We start from the raw sequence: 12467 nt of genomic DNA, 5'->3' as shown, positions 1-12467 counted from the left end.
TCAGTTCGGCAAAACTATGTGAATAATTGAACAACGCGGGCAAGTTTTGCCGGCCTATGTCGGCAAAGGTACATAGTAGTTGGAGTATATACTTGAACATTGTGCAATACAATTACAGGAACAATTGAACAACACACAAGTTTTGCCAATCCGACACGACCTATGAACAATTTAACAAGATAAGTAGAATGAAGATAGTACTAAGTCTTGTCAGTTCGGCAAAACTATGTTAATAATTGAACAACGCGGGCAAGTTTTTCCGGCCTATGTCTTGAACCTTGTGCAATACAATTACAGGAACAATTGAACAACACAGACAAGTTTTGCCAATCTGACACGACCTATGAACAATTTAACAAGATAAGTAGAATGAAGATAGTACTAAGTCTTGTCAGTTCGGCAAAACTATGTGAATAATTGAACAACACGGGCAAGTTTTGCCGGCCTATGTCGCTTGAACATACTTGAACATGGTCCAATACAAGTAAAGGAATCAGAGTTTAACACTTCCTTAGTTGAACTATACTTCAATATTTGTTATAGGACCTTTAAACCAATGCCTAGCACTAAAAAACCAAGAAGAAAGAAGAAGAATAAGAAGGCCACCAACTGCAACAGGAGTATAATTGAGAGTTTGATCTGTAATAGGGTAAGCAACAGGCAAAGAGAAGAGCACAGAGATGACTGCAACCCACAACACCGCGATCCAACCAACAACGACCCCATAGCGTCCCAAGTTGAACGGTCCTGGAGTGAAAGACTTTCGAGCCAAAGTCACTCTGAATAAGGATGGCAAGGCATACGCGATATATAGCCCGATTGTTGCTATTGATGTCATCGCTTGAAATGCTACCAAGCTTCCAAGAGACTTTAATACGAAACCACACACAAAAAAGTAGTATACTGTTATATTAGCATTTGGAAGGGAGTGAAATGAACATAACAGAACTTAAATGAGAAAGAATATACAGTAAAACTTCTCTATAACAGCCTCGTTTGTTTCGATTTTTTTGACTGCTATAGTGAAGTGTTGTTATAGAAAACATATAGTATAACATAATATAAAAATCGGTTCTAAAAAACCTTGGCGTTTATAGTGAATGGTTGTTATATAGGGATGCTGTTATAGAGATAGACTGCATTATATCGAAATGTTGTTATAGAGAACATATATTATATCATCACATAAAAATTGGTTTCAAAGAAAACTTGGCCGTTATTATGAACTGCTATAGAGAAGTTTGACTGTATATGAAATAATCAGGAGTTGTACCGTCAATGCCATGCAAAATGCTATAAGCGCTGACATCCAGACTGCGTTTATTGGAACCTCCTGCTCGTTTACTTTGCGCCAGAAGGGCGAAAATGGCATTGCTCCGTCTCGCGAGAATGCATAAGCCATCCTAGAGGGCGCAAACAACATTTTCCTCATTTGTGTCTAGTCTCAAAAGAGCTTGCTTGAATGATACAAAGGATATATAATTACCTAGAGTTGCTAGTCAGTGAGCTCATGCCACAGAAGAATATAGCAACAGCAATTATGCCTAAGCAAAGAATTCCACCAACACCACTACCAAACCTGTTGTTGAATGCATCATAAAATATTTGAGCGATCGCATAACCACCCGCGTCGTTGTTTTTACTCAACAGATGAGGTATGTCAGTAACTGCAAAGGTTATACCAAGTATATATGCCCATCCAACAATTAGTGATATGCCAATAGCACCTACAATTCCTTTTGGCCCATTTTTATCTGCATCTTTTGTTTCCTCTGTCTGCAAAAAGAAGTGATCAGAGACAAGGCAAAGGGAAAAATTCTATGAAAGAACACTTTGAAGAGACAATGACAGAGCGGGATGTGATTCAGTGACAGATTGATCAACGACAGAACGAAAAATGGAACTTTACGACAGCTTTTTCATAGACGTTCACTTGCGTCACATCATCTTCAACCAAGCTCAACCAGAGAAGCTCATGGGATCCGCTCTACAGATACCATCAAATCCCAGTTTCCGACCTCAGAAACAAGAAGTTCTAGTCGGGGAGGGATCCTCATTAGCATTCAGAGCATCATCTAGTCCAGCTAGAATTTCATAACAAAGCAATTTGAAAGGAAACTAGCTTTGTTTCATCGCGGAGAAGTCAATTTCGGAAAATCAAGAAGGGGCACACAAACAAGAAATTAAGAAAAAGGACTCACCATATGAGCAGAAGCATCATAACCTAACAATGTATACTGGCTCATGAGAAGTCCAAGAACAAAGATGTAGACTTTATTGCCAATGCCACCTTCATTTTCAGTATTGAAGTTAGTGAATACAAATTTAGTGCTGGCTCGTTCAGTTGCAACCGCAGGAATCAGTATCATAAGAAGAAAAACACCTGCAATATTCCTCAACTCTATCAATCAGAGCTGTTATATATAGATAAAAAATAAGTTGGATTTACTATATATGATATATATAGTACCTAAAACATTCCAAGCTGCAGCAAGTTGTCCAAAGAAGGACAACCAAGAGATAGGAAGACTATTCAAAATAGCATGTAAGAGCAGAATTGCAGCATGTAAGGCAATAACTACATATTTAGAGGCCTGATATCCACCTCCATTCACTCCACCTGTGCTAAGGAGTATTATCACTTGAAGCAATTGTGCCAATGAATAATCTACACTTGTTGTCACTGCCCACTGCAATCAATAATAACTATGCTTCAATCCCAAACAAGTTGGGGTCGGTTATATGAATCCTCACTTTTCCATATAAGCTCACAGACAAATAAAATAGTGAAAAATAAGCCACATATATATTTAAAAAAAGGACAACCCAGTGCACTAAGCTCCCGCTATGCGCGGGATCCGGGGAAGGGCCGGACCACAAGGGTTTATTGTACACAGCCTTACCTTTCATTTCTGCAAGGGTTGTTTCCACGGCTTGAACTCATGACCTCTTGGTCCCATGGAAACAACTTTACCAGTTACGCCAAAGCTCCCCTTCGGCAACGGATAGCAGCATGGACAAAGCACTCTGCTGCGGCGTATATATATATATATATGTGTGTGTGCGTGTGTGTGGTGGGGGGGGAGGGGGGTTAGTAATAGTTATAACAATATTAGAAGTTCTCTAACAAGATTAAAACCTATTCCCGACTAGTAGATATCACCGACATGGATTTTTTTCTTCCATTGTGTCCTATCTTCAAATAAGTCTGCAGAGCGATTATATATTAGAGTTGCTATATTGCTATATGAATTGAAGAAGATATACCTGGTTAGACAGTAGACACTACAACTAAAGAACTGTGAACTGCATGTTAGAGCAATATTTACTGAGTATTTCTTCTTTATACCTGACCAACAATGTTGAACCTGCAAATGGATTGAAAGAAAGACAATTTACTGTAGGAAGCAATATGTGGTGGGACAAAACTTAAAAGTAGAAAATCATCATTAATATAGTATAATAAGTTATGACAGGTGATTATTATAATACAACAAAGAGAAACATAAGCTAACAGGATACAAATTTTTCTTACAAGATAATGCCCCGATAGAATTTAAGTTTTATACGCTGATAGTAAAATGTATTAACACAACCAGGTCACTTAAAAGGTAGCGGGTAACTGTATTTAATAATATTAATCGGTAATCCAAAATAAATGATAAGTAACCTACTATAACAGGTTAAATTATATTAATACGTAAAGAATTAAATACATTGTCGGTGCATGTAACTTGAATGAATTAAGAAAACAGGGCATGGCATAATAAGGCACTGGAATGTTTGTATTAAGGGAATTAAGTCGACGATTAATGACAAATGGTAGCAATTAGACTATATAAAGGGCAGCCCGGTGCACTAAATGGTTTATTGTACGCAGCCTTACGTTGCATTTCTGCAAGAGGCTGTTTTCACGGCTCGAACCCATGACCTCATGGTCACATGGCAACAACTTTACTAATTACGCCAAGACTCCCTTCATATATGACATAATTTACTTAAATTTAAACTAGAAAAGTAATTAATTAGTGAAAATAATTGAGAAAATTAATTACCAGCCAGTGATCCAAGAAGCAAAAGGAGCCCAAGTTGGACCAGCAAGCATAGCACTCCAATAATAAAGACCACCAGAAGTTGGATAAGATGAACAAATCTCAGCCATTGATAAACCAACAACCATAGTAAATGAACCAGCAATTAGCCATCCATATATATAAGAAATTGGCCCACCAAAACTTAATCCAGTTCCGAACAATGTGTTTAAACCAGTAAGCACTGATATTATAGAAAATGAAAATGCAAAGTTCGATAACACCCTGCAAAAAAGTTCCAAATTCAATGTCAGTCGCACATTTATATGACTATAAATTATCTTGATAAAATAAGACGTTTCAGGAAAATATGATATTGTAAAGTTGTTGCCATGTGACCAGGAGGTCACAGGTTCGAGCCGTGGAAACAGCCTCTTGCAGAAATGCAAGGTAATGCTGCGTACGATAGACCCCTGTGATTTGGCCCTTTCCCGGACCTCACACATAGCGGGAGTTTAATGCACCGGACTGCCCTTTTTATACTAAAAAGAAAAAGTATGTCACGTAAACTGAAACGAAGGAAGTATATTAATATGAAGGCGGGGTTTTACGAAAGATCGCGCTTGAGTTCTTGTTTGTAGCCAAGTTCGTGAAGACGTGCATGGTCTGAATCAATAGCACCTTTATTGCATTCTTCAATATTCATACTCATTTTCTTTCAAAATTTTCTGAGTGAGAGACTACGGGCCGAGCAGCTAGGAAGAAGTGTAACGAACGAGAGTTGTTGAAACTGGCGTATTAGAAGATCAATCGGCCAAAATAACCATGAGCAGATGAGAGCATGGACAAGGAAATTATATGGTGGGTTTTTGTGGTTTTGGTTGTTAGTGATATTTGAATAGAGTGATGGACAAGGAAATTATAGCCACTGAAAATGCAATAACGGGCCATTCTTTATTATTTACATTTCACTAAGTGACAACTGACAAGTTGACACTAAATCTTTTGTTTTCTCCTTCTTTTTGCCCCCATTGAGTGCAGAATTTTATTATGATTAAAAGGTCTTAAAAAGGAATTAAATTTGTGTTCTTAAACATGATTAATTTTCGTACGACTATAAGATTTATTAACGGTAAAATGAAAAATTTAAATAAATTATTTTTAAAATTTTAGAAAAGTAACAGTCTTGTTGTAATGAACTAATAAAAATATTACCCATTTATTGAAACGGAGGGAGTCTATTTTAAGCAATAATCGTCGTCTTTCTTTATACACGCTCAAGCGTGGTATAAAAACGGCAAGCAATGGCAGAGCCACATTCAACCAAGGGGTGACACCCTTTCACCAGAAAATTACACAATATTACTAGATAAATTTTTTGCTTTATGTATATTTAATATGCATTAACTCCCCTTGACTTTTCGATATATTTAACTTTTTATACTTTGAAACCTCCTAGTGAAAATCTTAGTTCCCCCACTAAGGACAACTAGTTTGGTATTTGAAATGGTTTTGCCACAAAAACTAGAGTTAACTAATATAGAAAAGATGAAGATGCTAGGTTAGTATTCTCAAAAAAAGGAAAGAATTGTGACAAAGCTATGTAACCTTCCAATGTACATATATAACAAAGATATATGGAAGAACACTCTTCCTAGAAAAGGAAATATATAATCACATACTATTGGCTCTGTTTAGTTGTAGTGCAAAAGGTCCAGGAAATAATAAAATTCTAACAGTCGTAAAAATAAGCCATTTCACAACTTGGCTCCAGTTATCCCTTTTGAATGTCATCACTATGAACTCTGGTAATCGAATACAAGAACAACCAGCTATCTGAGGGAAAAATTCAATGAGATCAATAATATCTCAAGCTAAAACTGGGACATAAAAATAAACGCCTAAGAGTACTAGAACACTGTCCCTAGTTTCTCAGCTGTATTACCAGCTCTTTTCAGAATCAAAACAAATATAAAGATGTGGCGGGGCTATTACAGAGACCTGAAAGGGAACTGGGAAAACCAAGGATTATGTAGCAACTAAATCAGGAGTTTCAGCCTCCACAGATAACAAAGCCGTGTGTACTTTATCCACCCAATTGTCTAGCCGATCCCTCAATGACTTGATTTGGGGAATTCCCAAAACTCTTGGTTGCACCCAGGAGACATAAACTGTCCCTTCGACTTGATCAATTATTCCCTCAATGAGATGAACCTACAGGAGGACAACGTTAAACCAACCGTGAGAAAGACATGAACTACAAAAGAAGACGACATGCAGCATCAAGACTGCCCAAGTAGAAAGTTCAGGGGACTTGGGAAAAGTACAAAAATTCAGGATAAGTGTTAATTGCTAATTACTAACTAACATGTCTATCGTTTGCATTAGGATTCGCAAAACCCAACATAAAAACTAGAGTTAACTAATATAGAAAGATGAAGAGGTTACTATTCTCATAAAAAGAAAGTTATGACAAATCTATGCAAGATGAAATAGTGATGGGAAGGGAAAGGAAAAGTATGAATACAACACTGAACAATAAACATCCAACAGCATCTTTCCTCCTCCTTTTTCAATAAATGGCCTAACCAAGTACATATATAACAAAGATATCTGGAAGAACACTCCTAGAAAAAGAAATGTACAATTTCACATTCTATATGCAAATCCAAAAGATCAAGCATTTTTATCATCTCAGATAAGACTGTATTAGTACTAGGAAAAAGTAACGAAGAACGGCCCAAATGGAGGAGCTTGCACTCATTGCTTAAATTAGTTCGGGAGAATAGCAAAAACAAAAAACATAAGGGCAAAAGGATATGTTTCTCAACCCATAGAAAAACAGAAGATGCTGATATCAATTAAGAATACAACAAAAGATGCACATTTACTGTGCCGTCATGAATGAAGGAAGTTGGTGAGAATAACAGAGGTTAAATTCTAATTTAACTAAAAAGAACTTACAGAAAGGCTCTTCATGAGTAGATATTCTACATCCTCCACATTTAACTTTGTACGCTCTGCAATCACACTCAGAGGAATAGTTCTATCGTCTGCTGGGCGACTGCATGCAAATGTATTGTCCAAAGCTTTAGTATCAATCCTAATGGCATAAGTAAATAAAACTCCATTATCTGCGAAACTGATACAGTACCTGAAGATAATTTCCATCAAGCAGAGAATGTTGACCTTCTCGAGAAGCTTTTTCTCGTTCTGCACCAATGCTGGTTGGGCACTCAAAGCAGCTTGATGGACATGGCATAATTGTTGATAGCGAACCAAATCACCGGTGTTAAAGGCTTCAAGAATATAATAGAGCCACTCAACCTTAGTCCCTACCAGACTCTGTATCTGTAACAAATAAGAATAAGTCATGATAGATTGAATATACACAATCTTGTCAGCACATAAATCTAGTCCATCCCACACAACTGAAGTCAATATAATGGATAAAAAGGTATTTATTGAGATTTCAGTGAGTTCTCAGATAAAATGCCTTAGTAGTTAGTTTATTGTCAGTTTGATTCGGGTATCTCTTAGTCCTTGTATACACGGTCTCGACCTTCCCCCATACTATATCAACTAAATGCCTTACGAGAAGGGAAATTCCAGTCATCCATGTAAAAGTATGCACTAAAACTCAGAAAACTAAGTAGCAAAAGATGGCTATTTGGGACCATTAGAGGAATACAGTGGAGCCAATGAGAAGAACTATATTTCTACAAAAGCAAAAAAAAGTAAGGAATAACCGGCAATGACTAGGGCACAATTTTGCATCCATACGTATTGGGTCAACATTATACTTATCCCAGGACCAACATCGTCACCAATAGGGACGACTCTTCATAGAAAGAATCCAATACTTGTTTTTTTGTTTTTGCCCCAGAAGGTTCGAGAGGGTAGGTGGAGAAGAGTTGCAGACTCGTAGTGGAGGTCCAACTATCTTGTTTAACTGTTCTCAGCAGTGAACAAAAAAGTAGAAGCAGACTCATAATGAAGGTCCAATATTCATGTTTAGAAGTTTCCAGAAGTGAGTTGAAACCCTTGGAGCAAGAGACAAAAAGACAGAAAAAAGCAGAAAAATAGATGATCCTGCTAACTGCGGCTCCCTTTTCATACTACAGATGACAACACAATAAGACCTGAAGACATATTCTGACAGCTGGGAAGAACACCAAGTACATTCCTTGAATGGGCAGTCCACTTAGCCATTTCCACAAGAAAGAAGCGTTAACAGATAATTTCCAGCTACTTGAACATAACTCTAGCGCATGGAAAGCACATAAAAGAAAGAGGGAATCTGTCAAATAAACTTACAATTGGATGAGCAAGTAGTTCTCCAAAGTTGTATATGTTGTCTCCCAGCAATGCTGACAGGGACAAATCGAAAGCCAAATCCTAAACAAAACAGAAGAAACAGCAACCGTTTTCAGATGCATTATAATTAAAAGACTGAAATTGCAGAAAATACTGCAAATCACATAAACAACTAACAAGTATTTCTACTCAAAGGCTGAAGCAGCTGTTAGAAAAGACCACCTCGACACTGATACAATAAGCAATTAAACAATAACGCTTTCATTTTTTCAGCATTTGATTGATTAGCAAGTAGCAACTGTCAAAGTACTGAATTAATGCTTAAGCCCATAGCACTGTGACGTCTCTGACTTAATACGAGTTGTATGGGTAAATCATGAAGAATCTATGCAGAACTTGGAAATGATGAAGAGCATATTAGAGAATTTCGATCCAATAGCAAATCATTATAAAAATAAATTAAACGAAGACCTTCAAAAGATTCACTATACTGTGCAAAGCTTCCTCTGTTAGGAAAAAAAGAAGAGATCATTCCTTAATACTTTACACATCCTTAGAGATGATACTGCAGTCAAGGATGAGAAGACTAAATACTCGGAGACACAGCAAACTGTGTCCATAATTATAGGCTTTTCTAACAGCTCTTTAACCTAGAAAATATTTAAGTTGCTCGGACGCGGGTGCGGATCTAGAAGTCGGATTCTTCTAGATGGTAATTCTAAGATTCAGGAATATGGATCCTATTCCTAGTACTGATACGGGTGCGGAGATCCGGCAAAAATAATTCAAAAAAATAAATATATCTCTAAATATGAGAAATTTTGTGGAATACTATTTACATATAGCTTGTAAAGTATGGATTTCTTTTTTATTCTCAAGTTGTAGATAAGTAAATGATTGATTTCCTAGATAAGGTATGTTATTTTCTTCAAATTTACCCTAGTTTTGGTTCTGATTTCGGGAATCAAATTGTATCTCGTCTAAATTTTCCGTCCGTCGTGGTCAAAGTACCCAAAATTGTTTGACCAGATCCGGTACGGATCCCATACCTACACCCATACTAGTGTCATGTCGAGCAACTTAGAAAAATATCACATGGGGGGGGGGGACAATTTCATTTTTAAATTGCTTTCATTCTCTTGCTAGTTAACTGAATAACTGATTAAAAAGAGAGGATGGTGACTATAATGTGACAGGGATTCAAGAAAATTTCACACCAGTGATTCCATCATATACTCTTGAAAATCAAGTAGCATAGATTATAAAAGACATCATATAAGGTACCACTTGAGCCTTGAACTCATTTCTGTCAAGCACCAAGACTAAGTAAGAGGCTCTTCTAAATGCCTAAAATAGTTGTGGTTTCTACAGATATAATCCAGCCAAAGAGATGTCCTACAAATATTCCCCAGTCTCACTATCTTCTCAATGATCCCAACAATTTACCCTATTTAAGTAAAATAATTTAATAAATGGACAATTGATACACAATTAGCTAAGTAATACAAACAAGCAAATGGGGCAGGGTAGGTTGACAAAACAAGAAATGACAAAGTACCAGCTTAAATGATTCAGAAAGAGATTCCACTGAAGTGTAAGCAAGATAAAGAAGAGAACTCTTGTAGAACTCAGCAAAGTCCTGGCGAGATTTATGATACTGAGATGAAACCCAATAATAGCTCGCATAAACAGATGGATCAATGTCAGTCATACTGTCAAGTGTAGTCTTCCCTTCATCTAAAAGTTTCTGGCATTCTTTTTGATCCCCTTGCTCAAGCTTAAACAGGGCAATCTGCATCTTAATAAAAAGAATCGGCTCCTTTATCCGTGTCTCCTTAGTATTACGAAGTTTCTCAGCCACTCCTTCAAGGTAACCTATAGCAGCCTCTTTCTCAGGGTATTGCCGAGAAACAATGACCGCAAAATGTGCAAGCTTGAGAAGATTGATCTTTGTCTCAAAATCAGTGATGAAGTTGTCATACAACTGTATTAGTGTGTCACCAGCCTAAAGGGAGAAGAGAGGTGTTAGATGCCAAAACAACAAAATAAAACAAACACCCGTTTACGTAACGTTCTTCAGAATCAATCACGCACAAATGTAGCAAGGTACAAATAGATTGTCCGAAGCAAAAGGTACAAACTTTCATGCAATAAAGACACATATAGTAGTAATACAGTCTAAGCTCCAAAAACATCACCATTCCTGGAGAATGGACCCCCAGTGATAAGATTTATTACTAAACTATTTTAGTTTTACCAGGTCCACTTCAATTTACACCACGAGTACAGGACAAAGATAACCAATAAAGCACCCATTTAGATGATTGAGCATTTCTTTTGGGGAATATGTAATTGTGATGATTTAAACTAACACTCCCTCAGTCCTAGTGATATTCTTTCCTTTTTAGTCTGTCCCAACAAAGAACAATAAATTTATATATTTTTAAACAATTTAATTTTAACCCTCTTATTTTACCCTTAATGAGATGATTTCTAGTCACACAAATATCTATGGCTTATTTTAGACCATAAGTTTCAAAAGCCAATATTTCTTTCCCAAACTCCATGAACTGTCAAACATCCTCACATAAATTGGGACGGATAGAGCAGATAAAAACACATTAACTTCACTTGACTTGATAATCTATCTGCTTATTTTGCCACTAAGTTCGGAAACAGTGTCCTAATTAGTTCCATATAAGCTAATCCAGATGCATTGCATTCCATAATTAGGTAAATTATCAACATATTACATGCTAATTCATGCTAAATGAAACAAATGCAAATAAGAATAAGAATTCAACTTAAAACAAAACCCTCCACAAAACCCTAACTTTTTACACACCTAAACCCATAGCATTCATACCAAAAAACGTCTAAATACAATTAAAACAAAACGAAATTCACAGGTATTAAATGGAATTTAATAAGGACCTGAAAAAGGGGAAGTGAAACGAACTGGTCGAGCTTGAGAGTAAGCTGGTGCCAGAGCTTTCTTTGGTACAGATCTGATAGCGTAGTGTACCAATCGGAGAGTTCTGGATGGGCATTGCAAACTGATTCCAAATACTGTAGAGCCGCCATGGCTGAAAAACTCGATGCAAGACGAAGCAGCTGCGATGTGTGTGTGTGTGAGAGAGAGAGAGAGAAAACTAAAACTTCTTTCTCTTCTGAATTGTGTTTGGCTTGTTCTTAAAGAAAAGAATGGGAGGAATATGGAGTTTTTAATCCAAATAATCTCTTTAAGTTTGGAAGCAAGTCTATTTTAGTCCCTAAAGTATTACATTAAATATATGTGATCTTTAAGTTTACAACAACTAAGCATTTTTAATCCAACTAATGAATCTCTCAAGTGGGTCACTTAATATTAAAAGAAATGTAATATGTTTTCAACGTATCCAAGATAAATACTTAGTAAGTAACAATTATGATTAAAACCTTTTTGATTAATTTCATTTCCCTCCTCAATCACGATTTACTTTTGTTATCGATTGATTTTCCTTTTTCAACTATGAAGATTATTCTCTTTTTTTATTTTTACTTTTTTTCTTTTCTTGTTTCTGCATGACTAGTGACGAAATTGAGAAGAAGATCCCTATATGGATCGTTTTACTCTTGTCATATGTAAAAATGTATTAATAGTCTATTTGGGGCCTTATTTTTTGTTACACCTAATAGGGTATATGTAAATTAAAAAGAAAAGTTATGTGAGGTAAAAATGTTTGATTTCTTTCTTTAATAAATATAGAGAAGAAGGATTTGCAACTCCTATAATTTCTGTCAAGGAAATTGCATTTGAAATGAATATCGAACACGAATTTCGTAAGAAACATGTGATATATAAGAAGAAATAATTTGATGAGAATGTTGATAATGAAATCTCAAAATCTCTCGAAGAGTCTTTTAGAGTTGATTACTTTTTATACATAGTAGACAAGACTATTTTTTTCACTTTAAAATGATTTGAACAATTCAAAACATATAAAAATATTTTAGGTTTTCTATTTAGCGGTAAAAAACTGGGATCACTAGATAATGAAAATTTAAAAAAATATTGAGTTAATCTTGAATATTCTTTAAAGCATAATGATCAATCTGATATTGATCGTTTAAATTTTT

General features: G+C 36.0%; 2 protein-coding genes across 2 annotated transcripts; both read right to left on the bottom strand.

Moving 5' to 3' along the window:
• Nucleotides 1-365: 365 nt before the first annotated feature.
• LOC107779672 (amino-acid permease BAT1 homolog) lies at nt 366-4920 on the bottom strand. The gene is made up of 8 exons (XM_016600141.2): nt 4643-4920; nt 4056-4316; nt 3350-3368; nt 2471-2690; nt 2202-2383; nt 1487-1776; nt 1274-1403; nt 366-868 (listed from the first exon to the last, which is right to left on the bottom strand). The coding sequence occupies exons 1-8, from the start codon at nt 4741-4743 to the stop codon at nt 521-523; spliced, it is 1551 nt and encodes a 516-aa protein (XP_016455627.1). The 5' UTR covers nt 4744-4920; the 3' UTR covers nt 366-520.
• Nucleotides 4921-5682: 762 nt separating this feature from the next.
• Nucleotides 5683-11547, bottom strand: LOC107779673 (26S proteasome non-ATPase regulatory subunit 13 homolog B). The gene is made up of 6 exons (XM_016600143.2): nt 11283-11547; nt 9907-10353; nt 8349-8429; nt 7186-7382; nt 6996-7095; nt 5683-6245 (listed from the first exon to the last, which is right to left on the bottom strand). The coding sequence occupies exons 1-6, from the start codon at nt 11430-11432 to the stop codon at nt 6060-6062; spliced, it is 1161 nt and encodes a 386-aa protein (XP_016455629.1). The 5' UTR covers nt 11433-11547; the 3' UTR covers nt 5683-6059.
• Between the last annotated feature and the right edge of the window lie 920 nt (nt 11548-12467).

This window comes from Nicotiana tabacum, chromosome 11 (assembly GCF_000715075.1).
Source record: "Nicotiana tabacum cultivar K326 chromosome 11, ASM71507v2, whole genome shotgun sequence".
NCBI lineage: Eukaryota > Viridiplantae > Streptophyta > Magnoliopsida > Solanales > Solanaceae > Nicotiana > Nicotiana tabacum.
Note: the sequence above shows the minus strand (reverse complement) of the source record. Positions and strands in the feature narration are given on the sequence as shown.